The sequence below is a fragment of the Rattus rattus genome, chromosome 7 (genome assembly GCF_011064425.1).
Source record: "Rattus rattus isolate New Zealand chromosome 7, Rrattus_CSIRO_v1, whole genome shotgun sequence".
In the NCBI taxonomy this organism is placed as follows: domain Eukaryota; kingdom Metazoa; phylum Chordata; class Mammalia; order Rodentia; family Muridae; genus Rattus; species Rattus rattus.
Window position 1 is genome coordinate 67,017,069 of NC_046160.1, and position 18,738 is coordinate 67,035,806.

The window sequence follows — 18,738 nt, forward strand, 5'->3', positions numbered from 1 at the left end:
CAGTCACTGATGGAGGCACACAGTGATCAAGGTCCCTCTCCACTGCTCACCGGTTGTAGAGAATAGTCACATGGGTACTCAGAGATATGGAAGCCACTCTTCATGACACATGACAGCAGTGCCAAAGCTCCTTAGTGAGAATCGGTCGTCTGACACTCTTGTAACTCTTTCTAAATCATGACGAACTTACACATTAGAAAACACTAGTTGTGTCCTGCTTGGGTTTTTAGGAGTTTATCTTGCTCTGGCAGTGGTGGTGGGGTGGGACTTTCGCTCTAGGTGCTTAAAAATAATGATGTTAAGATTTAGAGAAAAACTGTACTCATTTGTTCTAAAGGAATAGGAATGTTTGTGTGTGGTTTTGTTTTGTTTTTTTAATTTCGGTATAAGAAAAACTATGTAAAAGGTAAAATTTTAAATCTGGAGGGTTTTTCTTTTGGCAGGGGTGTTTGCTTATTTAGTTTTTTTTTATTTTTTAAAGTTTATATAGATGTTCTTATTCGGCTGAAACTTACGTTCAAACAACTCAGAACCCAAACTGACAGCGACCGACCAGAGTTTCTTTCAGAACTCATTGGTGCTATGCAGAGTGCTAATGTAAATGGGGAGAGATTGAAGCTTTGAGGCCAGAGCTCCAACTAAATTATTTTTTTTCTTTTCTCTCTCTCTCTCTTTTCTTTCAAGTTATAGGTGCACAACGAAGGCGGAGCCCGAGTGCACTGGCCATTGAAGTATTTGAAGCACATTTGGGAAGCCACATTTTGCAGGTACCTTTAAAAAGTCTTTCTTCCGTCTTATCCTATTTGTAACCTTCTCATACATGCTTTAATTTCAGATATGTATTTGATTATCGATATTTTTTCTTGGAATTCACATATCCTTATGAAATTTTTTTCTGTCTTTTCCTTTTTAGAAAGCCATTCCTTGAGGGAAAATTAATGAGAAAGGGAGGGCAAGTATTACCTGTGCTGTAATAATTTAGATGAGTTGCACGTCGTCGATGCACAGTGTATATAACAGGCTGTTGCCGGAGTGGTCACGTGTGTGCCATGTTTGCAAGTGAATATGTTCGTGTCCTCTGAGCTACACACTGCTTACCAAAGAGCAGGGTTTTGTTGTGCAAGCACTGTGGCGTTGTGTGTGTCGCCAAACCTCAGTTCTCTGCTTGAGTTTGTATGTGTTAAATGCTTCCAGTCCTGCTGTTTGCCTCCTCAAATGAGAGAGCGAGTGAGTGTGAATGTTTAAGCCTATATTTAAGTAAAGGACTCTGCCATCACATTTCATGATAAATAGATGGGAAAGGTCCTGGATGAGGCTGCAGTTCTCCAGCACCAGAGACAGTTCATCCCTGGATCAGCACCTCATTTAATCATCTCACTGTAACCTTAAGATTATCCTGTGTGTTTACTGTTTCCACCTCCTTCAGTGGACCACTGCTCTACACTGAGAGGGTGTGGTGATGCTTTCTATATTCTTATCCATTCAGAGCTAAGCAAATGAATAGTCCAAAAGATGCCCCTAAGTAGGATTGGATCTAGCATGTAATCCCCTAAATCTTGTGTACTGGGAACACATTCTGAATTTGTCCTTGGAGAAAATCAGCTCTTGGTGCAGTTCCTCTTTTAGTGCTTGAGTCCCTTTACTAGTAGCTTGAGAATCCTCGCCCTACCCTACACCCCAACATGCATGTCTTCAAAGGAAGAGCTGTCTACCTGCTGGTCAAGTAAAGAAATGTGTTCTTTTCATTATCCTCCTGCCAGGGTTTTATTGTGTGAGAAAGCATAGTTCACAACTGAGAGTATAAGGCACTGAGATGTCTTGTCTTGGTTTAGCTTAGTCTGTCTCTGATTTTCTTTTCTATCTGCTATTACCTCAGATGAGGTTTTCTTGATCCATCATGAAGGATGTTGCAAAAAGAACAACACTTGAGTTACCTTTACAGTAACTGCAGATTTGTTTAAGGATGCAGAACGGATCCCATTTCTCTTTAGACCTTCTGATTTTATCTTTTTTCTTCCCTGCACTTACTTGGTTCAGCATCAGGAACTCTATTAGATATTCCATATAGACTGGAACAGATACATTATTGGCTTCTTATGTGACACAGGACTATGACTGATTAGATCCTGACACATTCAGTCCTGCACTTAGTCAATAAGAGGATAGTTAGACTATTACCCTAGATTATTGTTTTCTCAGTTCAGAGTCCCTTGGGAGTGTGAGTTAGGAGTTGCAATAATTTAGAACTGATAAAAATATGATTTTAAACTTATTGTAATTTGGTATAGACATATCATATAGGGTGGCTATCATAAATATCTGCTCAACATCATGCTTTACTTAGAGAACGGAGCTTTTAAAAGGAGACCATTGGCTTCTCAGTGTGTTTGGTTGGTGTACATTGTCCTTAGACTCCATGCTGTAAGAGAAGCCTCTTTATCTGGGTATCACTCGGGGAAGGCTGAGCAGACTTAGAAATTGTGTTACATGAAGAACAGTGAAGAACCCAGAGAAATTGTTTGGGGAACACATATCGTGAAAGGGATGGTAATGCCCATTCTATACATTGGAAGAACTCAGTAAAGCAAACTATACTGATTTTAGTTCTCAGAGTACAGAAAGAAAGAAAGAAAGAAAGAAAGAAAGAAAGAAAGAAAGAAAGAAAGAAAGAAAGAGGAATGAGCAGAGATTAAAGAAAACACCAATCACCAACCATAGAGATCCAACATACATTAGAGCACATGTGAGTTTTTTGGAGCCTGTCGTCTTTAAGGAAATATGTTGGTGGCTTGGTAAATGTTTTCACAAAAGCAAGATACTCGAGTATAGGTTAGTTATAGAATTTTGAAATTGCCTTAAGATATTAGAACTTCTCATATCATTTGACTGTAACACAGTGATTGCAGAGTGGAAGAATGATACAGTGCTCTATGTAGACCTTTACTGTGCTAAACTTAAGAGTAGTTGTAGCAAGAAGAGCCTTTGCCAAGCTCTTTAGTTCTCTGTCTAACTAACAAGGGAAGCCTACAGTACACAGACTGATGTCGGTACCACAAACAACAAAATATCAGTGTTGCGAAAGCATAAGTTGACTTTGTACATTTTGTCTTAAAAAGATCTCTGATAGACTGAAGGATTGATGGAGTCTGGAGAGAAATTTTCCTTTCCTTTCTTATCCTTCCATCCCATGCAAAAAAAAAAATCTCTTGATAATAAATGCCTGTCATTGAGATTATAGGCATAATCTCAGGCCTTATGATTGATAGTAATACCAGCCTACCTGACTTTCAAATAGTGAGTAGGAAAACAAAATCCACTACATTGGGCTACTGTCTATAATTAGCTTACATTCACTTAAAGAAGAGAAATAGGAAGCGTCTTGGCTATGTAAGAGCAGTTGAGTATGGTAGGAATCTGAACTCTCCAAGCTCTACTTGGCTCCCATGACGTCAGGATGGAATCTCAAAGCTGTTGCTAAACGAGTAGCTTCTTGGCAGAGACAGTGGAATAATATTCCAATCAGGTTGCAAAGAGATGCAGACAAATAACTATAGGGCTTACTTGGAGTATGTAATGATGCTTGATGTTGTTTGGTATTGATGTTGGTTATAGTAGTTCACATGGACAGGAAGGACTACAAACCATGTGTTACAGGCCTGCTGGGCTAACTTAGGAAGTGCAGGTTCCACTCTCCAAATAGTGATGATCCTGTGGGAAAGGTTTCCATGCAAGAAGGAACAAGGAACGGTTTGGATTCATCCAAACATGGTATCTAGGAGCTTGTCAGTTGTGAGAACCTAATGTTAGTAGGCCAAGACAGAAAATGAAGATGTCTTTGAGGGAGAGCCGGGGAACAAGAACACATAGAACTAGACAGTCACCGGCACATGGATGTCACGGAGTGATAAAAGTGACAGGGTTACTAACAACCATAGACCCTATGAGTTAAGGTAAGATCCTATCCCTTAGAGATTTTTGAAAGACATATCCTGTCCAAAAGCAGAACTGACACAAGGTAAGAAGGTGAAATTGCAGGCATGGCCTTAGGGTAAGTACTATGAAGGCTGGGGCTGAAATGGGACTGAGAATTCCAAATACTGGATCATTAGATGACTGATACCTATGTGGAGGAATGGACTGAAGACCCGCAGGAAGAATCTGCAGGAAAACAGAGGTTAAGGAAAAGCATCCCTGGGACATGTGGTCTTCAGTTTCTAACAGGCAGAAGGTGACAAAGGAGGAAGAAGCCACAGGATTTGATTTTGTGCAGGAAAGGATGTCTACTAACCTGCTGGTAGATGAAAGTCCTTCAGGAAGGCAAACACTCAGTGATTTTATTCATGGAAAACATGGCACAGATGAATGAGGTGCAGAACAACAGCGTAACGAGGTCGAGGAGGGACAGCAAGAGAATCCAGGCAGTTATGGTAGGGTAGAATGACAGCCGAGAAAGTGGTGTCCAGGTCAAATAGTTTTGCATGTGGTTGAAGTATGTTTATATGTTAAGGTTCACCAAATCAAGCATTTTTCTGAGCATTGGAAATTAACTCTATTGCTTTAATAGGCAGGCAGACAGACAGACAGAGCATATAACTAATTATATGCTTTAAATCTGTCACTCTTTATATAATAAATGTGTCTTACTCATATCCTCTAGCTGTACTGGATCATTTTCATTATTATTCTTGTTAGCCAAACATCAAATGGATGTCCCATAGTTTATTGAATCATTTTCCTGGCATTAGGTATTTTGACTATAGCTAAGAATTTCCATTTATAATGCAAATACCAACTATTGTGTGCAAAAGTGTGTACTCGTGTGTGTGCCTGTGTGTTTTGATTATAGAAGTGCAGTTCTGGTAGGTAATAGCACAAATGTGTTACAGTTTTGCTAAGTCTCATGTGTTGTGCCAACTTCCCTTCTTATGCCTTCAGTGAGTGCTCATTATATATATTTTTTCTCTAAAAATTTGATCAGATCTGTACTTTCTGAAAATAGAAAAATTCTAAACTTTGTGGTGATTCTGATTTTAAAATTCTCTCTCTCTCTCTCTCTCTCTCTCTCTCTCTCTCTCTCTCTCTCTCTCTCTCTCTCTCCATGTCTGATTGTTCTTTCTGATAGTTCAGTAATGGTAGATGCAGGAAGGTCAAGTGTTATATAGTGTGTGCCTCAGGGGCTACTGTGCCTAGGTTTCCACTGGCAGCCACCGTTAGAGTAGACCAGGGGAGGTGGATGAGGTATGGGAAGGGAAGCAGAAATGGAAGCTGAGGACCTCACATTGTGCGGCAGATCAGTCGAAATCTCAGAACCTCTGGAGGTCATTGCAGGGAACTTCCTACGCACGCTCATGTGACTAAGCATGAATATGGCTCAAGTCCTCTTGGCTGTCCCTACTTTCTGCTTTCCTTTCCATAAGGAAGTACGGGAGGGGCTGTTGAGGCTCATCAGGCAAACGGGCTTGTGGCTCAAGCCTGGTGGTAATCTTTAATCCCCAGATCCCATGTAGAGGTAGAAGGAGAGAAAGAACTTCATGGAGGACCCTATGGCCTCCACATGTTCTATGATATACGTAAGGCCCTCACACAGGACCCTATGGCCTCATGTGTGCCATAACATACACACTAGTCCCTCACTGAGTAATCTCTGACCTCCAAACGTGCCATGGTACACACAAGGCCTTGACCCAGGACCTATGACCTCCACACATGCTATGGTACAGATACCCATGCATCATGCACATCCCCCACACAAAATAATAATTCATATGAATTTGTTTTAATTACAAGTGCTGTTTCTTTAATCTCTCCTAGCGTAGCGACCAGGCTAAATATTTATATTTCACTTCATAGAAATTAACAAAACATAAAATACCAAATATCGTATTTGCAAGTCATAAAACTAACCACTGGAGTAGCTTTCCCTCAGGTGCCAGAATTATGAATAGAACATTTTAATTATTTGTGTACCCTTAGTGGAGGGTTTGCTTCCTCACTCTGTAAATAATGTTTATATAATTGTTACATAAAGTTGTGATGTTGCTTAGGCGTATTTTTCATTAATGCTGCTATACACACCTAAAAATGTTAAGACAATAAAATCAAACCTAGCACCTGGAGAAGTAGGATGCTCTTGCTTCGATAGATGAAGAACCGGTGCCTTTGATAGAGGCCGTCATGGGACAAGTTTAGAATAAATTAATTCAAGATTTATATCCCTATTTTTCATCATACTTTGAAGTTCAGATCATAGAATACACCAGAAATGTGATTAAATGAAAACATATGGTTTTCTTCCAGGAAAGTTTAAAAAATGTGGCAGATGTAGTAAGAAAAAAAAATATATATCTTTATTTTTGTTATATCTTTGTTATAATGTAAGTACGTTGAGTCACAGTACTATTTTTATCTCAGAGATCAGCTAATTACAATGGAAGAACTAAGGATTCTGGTGGAGAAAGTACCTTGGAAATATAGATAGACACCTATAGACACCTATAGCAGTGTTGGGAAGGGACAGAGAATGAGGAAGCTGCTATCGTTGAACACTTTCAATTTCATTCATTTCAGCAAAGAAAATTAAAATTAAAAGTATAAGTTATAATTATATCATATTGGAAATTTGAATATATATGGTATATTTTATATATATATATATGATTTTATATGTATACACATATATGTATATAATGTGAGAAGATGCTGGTGAAATGGCTGAGTCAATAAAGTGTTGCCACACAAGGATGTGGGGCTGAGTATGGCCCCCGGAGTTCATGTGAATAACTGTGTGTACCCATGTTCATCAAGTAAACAAAACCTGGATCCGGATATTGCATTTGGCCAAATATCTAAGCAAAAGAAAGTGATTCCACCTAAAATGTCTCAAAAGCTAATACAAATGTACAAATTATGATTGTATTATGAGATGCCTAGCTTAGTCAGCACTCCGTCTTCCTGGTAGTAATGTTTTCAAAATGACTCGAGGAGAGTGATGTTAACTGTACTGTTTTATTGATGAGGTAGAATGTCATCTTTGTTTTAGGAAACCGCATCTTTCCTCATGATTGTTCCTAGTGAGGTGATACCTTGCTGGACATAAGTGCTAAAATAAAATGATTTCTGGTAACAGAGGCATTCCGGATTAATTCCTTTAGCTGTGATGGAATAAGTTGAGAGAGGTGAATGACCCCACTGTCTTGGTGTGATCTGGAATGGTAAGAAAATGCAAAACTAAATATAGAAAAAGAGAAAGTTAGTGAATATATTTGCATATGCAAATTAGCTTAATTGATACTGCTTGCCTCTACAGGGATTTTTCATTACAAACTGGAGTGCTACATTGTTCAGCTCATATTGAGTAATTTAGTAACTAATGAGACCAGTTTGCACTAATTTGCATATGATAAATGAGCTTAATTGCAGTAAATAACTTGGAGGCATAATTACTTAATTTTCCTGTGTTGCACGGCTTTTAAGTTCACGTATGAACAACTCAAGATAATTTTGCATATTTAAATTAGTTGCTTTTAAATTTTCTTGAACAAAAAAAAAAAGCACACACCTTATCAATTGAGCTGTAAAACAATCGAAAGTAAGGGTACAGTACTTTAATTTTAAAAGAAAGAAGGAGAAAAAGCAGAAATTCCATACCTTTGCTGATTACTTCTTCCACATCTTTACCTCAACTAAGATAGCAGTTTGGCATTTACAAAATGTTTTTAATATAGTGAGTCAATTTGCAACTTAGTGACTGGCATGGGTTACTGGATTTGGATGAGTTAAAAATTTTGAAATGGGGCTTATGAAAGAGAGGTGAGCAACTTATTACCCAATTTGGCAAACTCACAACACGGTGGTGAATTGGGTCTCCCACCTACAGGGTGCCAATCACCTGTTCTGCCAGCCCCAGAACAGTGGGCCTTGCTGGGTCTGACCCTGTGGTCTCTCCATTCAATTGGAGATCTTGGTATTATATTTTACCAAAATCTCAATCCTCAAACTTGAAAAACTGAAGCACTTAAGTTGACAACAAACCTCATTTCATTATTAACAGGGTACCCCAAAATATTGTTTTATGGTTAGAAACAGAATTTATTATTCAAAGCTAACAGGCCAAATGAAAGTTTTATGCGTGATTTTGAGAAGATGCAATAGTTATGAAAATTGAAAACTTGTCATTTTAGAAAAGTTTAAAAACAAAAGATGACATTAGAGCTGGTCATTTTACATAACCGGGGAAAGGTTAACTCATGATGCCTTTGCTCTGAGAGCTTCCATTCCACAGAGTCAAAATAAGCACAGAGAGGGAAAAAAGTCAGAATAAGAAGCAGGCTGGAATAAGTGCTCTTATTAGTGTATTAGTGCAAACTCTGAGTCTTTCTATGATTCTCAGAAAGCAAACAGCTAATGGGAGGATGAGTGCATAGACCTTGCCCAGCAAAGCCAGCACCTTGTCCCCCATGCCCAGCTCAGTTATCAACAACTTCTTCCAGCCATGGGCGAGGGTAGACAGTCTCTGTAAATGTGGATTTCACATCCAGCCAGCTTGAACTCCCACCCCAACTTTCTCCTCTTTAGCTCTGTAGGTCTAAAGTGCACTCTAGCACCCAGTCTGCCTCCATTTCTTTATTGGGAAAATGGACAAAGCAGTAGTAGATAGTTTCTTCTACCCATGTTGGGAACATTAATAAACATGTTTTTGTCTCTGTTGGGTAATCTAGAATAATGTCTATGTTTTTAAGAAATGCTTATCAAGAATATTTTCATTGTAGAAATATGAGGACATTATCAATAAAATGCTCTTGGATGAAAGGATTTCTTTTTCACTGAATAAAACAAACGGTGTCTACATGTATAGTATTGGCATTAGGCTGTGTTTGCCACTTTAGAGGAAAACATGGAAAATTTGACGGCACCAGTGCATTTTACCTCAAATGACAATCCTTCTCTTCAGAGCTGAGCCAACTGTCTATTGAGAGGCAGCGATAGACATTACAAAGAGCTTCAGAGTAAAACTACCCTGTAGATTAAATGTGCTTTGTTGCTGCTCTTAGATTCTATAATTTCGATTGCTTAGAAAAACAAGAACAACCCACCAATCAGAATTCCAGAAGAGCTAGAACATAGATCCAGTCATCATCCCCTGCTGTAAATTATGTTAGCATAACATTAAGTCTTCGTGTGATGCTTCCCATGCGATCTGCACAGCATTCATCATCTCCCATGTCAGAGAGGATCCATCTATGCCAGCATGAGATGGAGAATCCTTGAGCGGAATCTTGGGGTTTATATACACATCATTTGGGCTTTATGTACCTTGCTGACTTTGATTTGCAGGATAAACATTTGCCATAATTTACTGTGAAATACTGTGAGAGGTGTGGGTAGACGGTAGAGTGGGAGTTAAGTCACTGTGGAGAGAAATTATAGTTATTCTTTCTGATAACTGAAACTAGAAAATGGGTCTGTGTAGTCACAAATCTAATTCCTCAGGTACCCCAGATCTGGGGAAATGAGACAACAAGGCAGGAAGCAGGAAGTTCAGCTCAGTACATATTTTCTGAACATGTAAGAAGTATCTGATAGAAGAAACTATGGTGATAACAAAAATTAAGTCTTGCTTCTTAGTATCCCACTTTGAGTGCAGAACCACTGTAAGAAAACTGACTAACTTCCTTCAGACGGGTACACCTGGATTTGCATTCCTGGTCTTCGTTATGTGAACATGGCCAAGTAACACCAGATCCCCATGTGCCAGTTTCTCACATCCCAAATGGAAATCACAATACTTCTTCCCAGAATGCTACAAGAGTCACACGAAATGGATGTTCAGGGGGCTGCCTTAGATGAGGTGCAGTACACAGTAGAACACACAGGGTTTGACCAGGACCCTGTTGGGTTGGTTGTGGTAGACTGGTCCTTAGAAACAATGGATGGAGAATCTGGTCAGCCAGCCTGGGCCCAGTCATCAACCCCTTGCCAGGGCCATCGATCCACACAGTCCATTCCCTTCACACGCCTTTTAAAGTTTCATGTTCAAGTCCTCTGGGAGCAGCTGACAGGTACAGCTTCACTTTGACACATGTGTTCTCTTAGTACCGTCACATGTGGTAGAGATAGAAGGGAGGGAAAAGAAACAACAGTAGCACTGGTTGGGATGGGCAGGTCTTCTCTGGGGCCTCTGTGAGGACACTGTTGTCTATAAGATATGGGAATACCAATAGCTCTTTCTGAGATACTGAGGGTGACTAGATTATTTGGAGATTAAAGTGAAATAAAAAGATAAATATGTTATCAATTAGAAATGAGCAGGTGTCTTAGAAAAGTATGATATGAGGCTATAACATAAATATGGTTTTATTTATTTCTTTTTATGCATCTGTAGTGACGCACGTAGGTTCTGCCAATCTGTGCCACGGGACAGTGCTCTACTTGGAATGCATAGGCATCATAACTTGTTTCCATGATATACATCTGTCTGTCTGTCTGTCTGTCTCTTCTGCCAATCTGTGCCACGGGACAGTGCTCTACTTGAAATGCACAGGCATCATAAGTTGTTTCCATGATATACATCTACCTTTGCTCTGTCTGTCTGTCTCTCTGTCTATCATGTCTGTATGTCTGTGAGCATGTATACAAGCATGTCATAGTCAACCTGTGAAGATCAGGGACAGCTTGTAAGAGTTGATTCTCTCCTGCTATCACATACGCATCAAACTCAATCCACAAGACTCAGAGGAAAGTGCTTTTCCCCACCAAGCCATCACTAGCCTTGTATCCCTTTCTATAACATAAATAATATTTATTCATTCTTTATAAATTTCCCACATTTACATAGCATATCTGATTCTCTGTATTACCTGGGACTGTTCTGAAACTGAGTGACTCACCCTCATTTTCATTAGCCCAAGACACTCCAAACCCAGTCCCAGTAGCAGGCTCTCCCTCACACCTCCTCAAACTTTAAACGCCTTTTAGACTCACTAAAGTTTGAGAAGGAATCGGGAGTTGGGGCAGGAGAACAGTTGTGGGCATTGTGCCTCCCACTAAGTTGATAGGCAGACACTTATGAACATTCTGGAACAATTTTATTCTGCAAGAGACACCCGGGAAAAGTGGCCCAAAGAATCCCGTCAGAATTATTTTAAGATATTAAAATCTGTAAATACAATAAGAACTAAATGGAACATATAATTGAATGACTCCACTATAATTCCACATCTGTAGCTGACATTACTAGCATTTTAAAGATGGAAAGATTACTATAGAAGAATCTTCCAAAAGTGTGTGCATGAATACATCTTTACAGGCACATATGTGTGTGTATTTATGTTTTTCTTTCTAACTCTATGAAGTGGGAAGGGGGCAATGCTAGAAATCTTTCAAAATACAGAAAAGAGAAGAAATTTTAAACCAAATTATTAGATATCATTTGGTATATTTGTTAATTAGTATAGTTACCAAAATAGAATTGTGCTCCTTGCCTCATTGAAGTAGCGAGAAGAATTCTGATTTCAAGACCTGGCCTAACCAGTAGCACCTCATGTCTAATACATTTACAGATAGTCTTCCACTTTTGATATGGGTTATACTGGATCTGCCAGCAAGCACAGAAAACCAGAACCTTTAGGTACCAGCAGTAACAAAATCACCGTAAGGATCATGCTAGAGAGGCCCTGTCATACACCAAGCCGCCAGGGTAAACCTGTCGGCTAGCCCAGGAGCTGGGCTTACCCAGCCTTTAGCTGTTTATATTATTGTCTGTTGGCTCCTTGTGAATCTCACTTACAGACATGTGCTAGTTCAGGATCTGATGATTTACGTGTGCCAGGTAAGGGACCCATGAGACGGGACTATTCTGCAGTAATGCAATAAAACCCTGCCTAAGAGGTGTCACCTCGTTCCCCCTACCTGTGTTGAGAAAGCGTGCTTTGGCTGTGGGAATATTTATTTAATCTAAACATTATATTTATGCTTCATGAGCAGTTGCTTTAGATGACTGAAGTGTGTGAGCAGCAGTCAAATCCCCACCCAGCGCAACGCTGTTCTCCTGGGTCCCAGGAGGCCGGCCAGTGGCAGCAGGGATTGAGGCAGAGGGGCTCTTGCCCTCATTGCTGAAGACAGAGCAAAATGCAAGTGATCCCTTAGGCCCTCAGAAAATGCCTTCTGAAATCACCTGCTCTCAAGCCTCACTCTAGAGGACTACAACGGCTGACGATTTTGTAAAATTCATCTGTTGCAGAGATTAGACCAAGAGTAGACTTGACCCAAAGAAACAGAAAATTCTTTTGTTAAAAAAAAAAATTTGTACGTGGGAAGTCTGCGAGTTCTACATAAATACAAAAGCAAATGATAACATCAATGACCATTTTAATTGCATCTTTAATCCATAAGGATAGTTCAATGACATTTTAAATTATACTTTTAGAATGGTAGTCACATAGGAGATAAAACTCAGTAACTATTTAATGATGCATGGTGAGATCAACTGTGTCCTCTCTTGAGACCACATTTAGGGGGACTGAATGTAAAAGCCCAGTCCACGCTTCAGACAGTATTTAATCTTCACGAGTCATTGTTGGCTCTCCCTAGGTATTAAGCACCCACTCTGGCCCTTTTATCAGTACCCCGTTATCTCTGTAGAATGATTTCATTTCATTGAAGTCCCAGCTACACTGTCTAATTTTTTTTTTTAAACTGGGAATTGGATTTTCTTAGATCAAAGTATTATCACTACTGGTAGCTCACTAATCAGCTAATTACCATTGGTAATTAATTGCCAATCATTTAGTTGGGCCTTACCCTGAGATAACAATATAGTTATGTTATTTTGGTCAGGGACGTGGTACAGTGACGCTACGGTCCTACAGCTGTTAGCAACTGGCACAGCTGGGATTTGAACCTTGAGGAAGAAGTGGGAGAGTGACAGAGAACGCGAGCGTGGGGGAAATATTGGGCACTAAATTATTTTACAGCAGAAGCTTTTCAAGTGGCATACTTTAAGGTGTGGGTCGAATGGAAAGCTGGAGGATATCCACTTTTGTTTAATAAAGAAATATTTGCCCTGAGCAGAAGACAACATTTTAAAGCTTGTCATTTCGTTCCTAGGAAAGTATTTGAGGAAAATGACATGGCTCGGCCCTGTTTGCTGACCATTTTGTTGTCCCCCGCTGAGACTTACCATTTCCATAGCCAGTGGGCTGCACTGAATCAGACAGAAGCAATAGATCATTAACAGAAATGGATACTTGGGGCAGCCTGCAGAGAGAAAGCACAGGGAAAGTCATCCGGGGCCACATCAGCCAAACTGCATCTAATAGAATATCATGCCACTCCGTTTGGGGGTTAGCTGATTTTCAGGGAAGCTTAGGGACATTTCAAAATCCCAAAATAATGCCCTCCCCCGAACACGCACAAAATTCATGACTAATGTGAAAACCTAGGTGAGATGTGTATTCATTTCCGTATGCCTTCTCTTGTATTGAAAGCAACTGCTTAAAAATCCATTTAATTTTTAAAATGCTGGTTTTCTTTTTCTCCTTACACACCCACTAACTTTAGATCTCTAAGACAGAGTATTAATCCAGACCAGAATATTATATTATTCTTATTTCAATCAATATGTACATTTTTAGATTGGAATTCCATGGCCCTTGGACTTGTATCTTAGATTCTTCTGGATTACTGTAGTGGGGAGGGAGTCTGAAGTCAGACCATGCTTAGCCACTGAAAGCCTATTATTTTTGGTATTCATGAATTCCCCCTCCTCTCCATGGCTCTCCTTTCTCTCTCTTTTGTTCTGTCCCCTTTTAAATGTAGGCTAGTTTAACTGGGGCAGGAAAAGTACCAACTCTATATACTGACATTATATAAGCACCCACAGACAGCAGACAGCTTACTATATGAGGATGACCAAACGAAGCATTGCAGAATAATTTATATGTTGTTCTTCCTCTCAATACCTAAATATTAATACATCCTAGACTAAAGTTGAAGGGCAGAGGTAGAGACCAGGACCTAAACGTGAGTAAACTTTAGTCAAAATGCTTCTGTATTACCACTCCCACTCTGAAGGACTCCTTTGTTTTGTTATCCATGGCGTATCCACACGCATGGCAGGAGGGAAAGCCCCAAATGGCTCCATGCACGTCCTAGGCTTCTTGCTACATTGTAAGCATTGAAGACAGGCATCCTGCCTTGATCATATTTATGCCTTATTTTTTTTAACTTTATTTACTTTATGTATGTGAATATACCACCGCTGTCCTCAGATACATTAGAAGAGGGCATCAGATCCCATTACAGATGACTGCGAGCCACCATGTGGTTGCTGGGAATTGAACTCAGGACCTCTGGAAACACAGTCAGTGCCCCTAACCGCTGAGCCATCTCTCCAGCCCCATTTTTGGGCCTTTTTATGTCGTGCTCTTAGGCATTTGTATCGGTGGTATTTGTTTGAATTTGTCTAGACACTGGATGGAACTTCAGACAGATCAGTGATTCTGCCTTGAGTGCTAGTATCAAACAGTGAGATGTGCTGGATTTCACGGTGTGTCCTTGTCAGGTGAGGAAGATACTTTACAAGGTGTGCCTGGTAGGGTTAATGCATTGTGTCCCTGAGTCCCCATGTGTCAATGTGAGGGTGTCCTGCTCGGTCAGGAGGTCACTTTAAAAAAAGCCAGTCCCACCACAATGTCATTCTCCTTTAATTTTCTGATTACTTACATTGAGTCTGGTCCTAATTATGAATACATTTAATTGCTTTATCACAGTTAGCGATTAACTGTGCCCAAGTCAAACCTCTTTGAAAGAGAGACCAGCTCCTTCTGAGGGCCTCGCATGAGCACACTGAGGGAAAGGATTAATCAGAGGACTAGAGGGATTGTGACTTACAGAACAGTGGTCAACACTTCTCACATCCAGTGAGTGACGTCAGCAGGGACGGAGGACCGCCCGGAACTGGAGCTAGCGCTCTGGCTGTTCGTTCACCAGCACATTCTAATTTATTGCATTATTTGCATTAATCATTCTGCCAGAAGAGACTGTTTGAAATAAGTACCTTCCAGCTGTTCTCTAATGTATAAAATTTTTAAAATATACTTTAAGATCAACATGATGTTCCTGAAGGGAAACATGGGTATGTTCGTCTCCCTCGTTTTTCACTTATGTCTGCAAAATAGCAGTGATTGGAATTGCCATGTTTCCCAAATGGCAAAGTCTAAAATGCCAGCTCTATGTGGTTTCTTCCTAAACATCTTGGCGGTGTTTCTCCTGTACACAGCATTTGAGAAACAATACCTATTGGGGATGCTGGTTCTGTTCCATTTTTAAAGGTGTAAGGCACACAGAAAGTAAAGGCCAGAGAATTTTATGTTCTAATTCCCCATCTGTAAACTGGATGAGCAGTGAGATTTTATTTTTGAGATCAAATTGTTTTAATTTAAAGTAAACACACAGTGTTATTTTAGCACTTCTTCGTGGTTGCTTTTGAAGTAATGTCATTGTGCTGTCCTTATTTAAATCCCATCTCCGTTCTGTGTTCTCAGAAATACCAGTTTTTATATCACGGTGACATTTTTCACCCAGGAATCTAATTGATAGAGTTCATATCAATCAAACAAAACTCATTTCCTCACTCTCTCCTCCCCTCAAGGCATGAGGCCCACATAGGGAATCTGAGTGAAGATTTCTATCTGTTGGTGAGGAGTCAGCATGAGCCGAGGACAGGAGAGCCTTTGCTCTGGGAAGCCTGGCACAGAAGAGCGAGAGGCAGGAGGACACGTCATTGTTAATTTATTATCAAGTTAGCCTTCTTCCCTTGAGGAAGGCTTTGGCGTTTTTAATCTTTGATGATTCACACTTGCCAAGCATCTTTTTCCCCCCTCATTTTGTTTCTCCCAATTGGAAGGAAAAATTCATCCAGGGACTCATTTGCGAAGGAGAAAGTGAAGAGAGAGTATGTGTGGGAGGTGACCTTCCCTTGCCTTTTGGGAGTCTAAATGCTTGTGACAGACACTATTTCAAAACAGTAGCAAAAAGAATGTCCAGAACCAGGGGAACACATATCCAAACCACCTGCCCCGATGTTCCCAGTTGGTGACTTGAAGCATTTACAAATGAGATTCCCCATACCGCTTTCAGACACCCTAGCCCCATGTTACTTTTTAGTGGATTTCGAAGTGTGCCCCAGTTATGAAGAGCGGAAGAACTAAGATCGGCCTTGCTGGATCTCAGCACGGGCACCTGGCTAACCAGGTAAGTGCTCAGAGTGCTCTGGTGCAAGGCGATTATCTGGTGTACTGTTTTCAAACACACTGGCGTCTAGGCAGCGCCCGTCAGGGTGGCAGCAGACTGATACCCAGCAGAGAAGCAATCAGGTCTACCAGAACATTCAGCTGTGCGGCCGGGAAGGAAAAGCTGACATCCAGATGCCAGTTCTTTGGAGATCTTCTCTAGAGCTGCACATATGGGGACTACATCTGCTCGGGTTATGCCACCAGTCACCGTTCAGATCGACACAGTTACCATGGCATGAATAGACACCCGCGTGGCTCTATGTCTGGGCTTTTCTTGCTAAGACAGCTGTCAAAAGCAGGGATGTTAGCCTTATGAAAGCTAATTTTCAGAGGAGCAATCCGGGCACTTTGAGTGATAGGTTTTTGAGGAACCACAATGACTTATTTTTAAATGCTCACTTTAGGAGGGAAGGTTATTTTTTGTGACGACTTTGAATGTGCGCATATATGTATACATTATAATTGGGGTGTCTTTTGACTGGTTTAATGGTGTTCCGAGAAATTTAGGATCAAATGATGACAGTGAATGGCTTAAAGCTGAGCTGTGAGAAATTCTTGATGTGATTTACGCTGGCATCGAAAGTTGTCTGCCAGACGTAACATAACACCTCTCCTCTCACATATACAAAGAGGGAAGAGACTCAGGCCCATAAACTAGTATTTGCCACTGTGACAGTAGTTTTCTTATCTCTTCATAATGGCTCCAAGAGAAAAGCAGAGTGATCCCTCATAAGCAATGCATATTTCTTATCTCCTTCCCTCCCAAGAATCCTTAAAAGGAGACCAGAGTAAGTCCCTATGTTGCGATTATCTCACATTAATATCTTGAAGCACCATGACCAATGGGGAAAGTATGTATTGGCGTCCAGTTTGTGTACTCTTTCAATTTCAACCGCTTGTTTCAACACCTCTATCTTTATTAAAATCACCAATTCCTGAAAGATACCAGGCTAGGTGTAGGAGCAAAGAATGACTCGTGATATTTGCTTTGCTCTGTGCTTGGGAATCATTTGCCAACGGTTTGGGAGACTTTTGTTGGAATGCTGTTTCTTCTATCTTAGTATTGCATTAGCTTTCTATTTAGTTTCAAAAATACTTTTGAAGCACCCATGAGATGTGCTAGCATCTTGTCACTTGAGCCAATGACCCAAGTGTGAGTCACAGAACCCATACATATAAAGGGAAAGGAGAGAGTCAGTTCCCACAGGTCACCTCTGACCTCCACCTTTGTGCCCTGACAAATGCATGGCCACACTTGTTCATACTCACCATGCACACACATGTAGAGTATGTACTCCATGTAGTTAATAAGCTTTAAATGTTGTTAGAGAAGCATACACATCTTAAAGATACTTTGTATCAGTAGATGTCATTCGTGAGATTGGAGTGGGCATCGTTACATATATATGTTGTTTTATAACTAGGCATTGCAATTTCTCCTGTGTGACTAGATAATCTAGCAGGGGAAATATATGCTCAGCATCATTTAGCTTTTAAGGTCACCCCTAAATGTGTTTTGACAGTATCGGGTGTAAGCAAGACCATAGTATCCCTATTGATCTCATGTTGGATGTCAGGACTGATAGAATTTGACACCTTAATCTTAGTGTTGAGACATTAATAGGACAAACAAGGGACTCAGGCTTCAGATTTCTTTGCTTTAATACAGAGCAAGGAGAGGCTTCATGTTAACTTGGGCATGGTCCAGAGTTTGACACACATTTACATACCTTTTGACTAAGAGCTTGCACTGTTCAACATAAGAGCAATGATGGCAAATCGAAGGCACTTAGGAGTAAAGGACTAGAAATATTCACCCAGGCCCTGAGAAGAATGCTGGGTAGGCTTTTACAAGACAATTTGGGTACCTGATACTGTTTATTTGGGCTAACACTGGACTTAGGTTTTGTTTTGTTTGGTTGGTTTTGCTTTGTTTTGTTTTTTAAAGGTTCTCTCACATCTACAAATCCCAAATCCCTTTACTGGCAAAATTTAGAAGCCTTCAGCTTGACTGACTTCCTTTAAGTCTGACTTCCAGATGCAATTTAACAGTCTGTGGGATGATTGTACCTGACTCCAAGTCCTATTGAGAGAACAGGAGAAAGATAGAGTAGCTGTGGAAGAGTGGAAATTGCCAGGGTCAGTCTTTACCCCTTTTCTAGCTCTCAGGGTGAACAACCAGGTGATGTCAGGGCTCCATCCCAAGACCCTCTGGTAAAGTGATGGTTTACACTTCTTAAGCTTTATACTTCTTTACTTCCCGAATTGAACACTAACCTATTGACTGTGTATTTATGTAATTGTTTACCTACTCTAGCACGCTAAACTTAGATATTAAAAAATGTAAACAACTAGTTATTCTTGTCATTAGAAATATTGGGGTGGGAGGAGATCAGGTAAGGAAGGAACATATAGAAACAAGCAGTAGTAACCAAATTTCTCAGAA

At 40.3% G+C, this 18,738-nt stretch overlaps 1 protein-coding gene across 7 annotated transcripts in view; it reads left to right on the forward strand.

The window, feature by feature from the left end:
- Positions 1-18,738, forward strand: part of Npas3 (neuronal PAS domain protein 3) — an 814,553-nt gene that overhangs the window by 389,449 nt on the left and 406,366 nt on the right. For 4 of the 7 annotated variants that reach the window (XM_032907727.1, XM_032907729.1, XM_032907730.1 and 1 more), the window contains one exon: positions 691-767. In XM_032907727.1, the coding sequence (XP_032763618.1) occupies positions 691-767 (77 nt within the window). Of the gene's footprint in view, positions 1-684; positions 768-18,738 lie in introns of all 7 variants that reach the window. The other 3 variants (XM_032907733.1, XM_032907728.1, XM_032907732.1) reach the window with 1 other exon arrangement.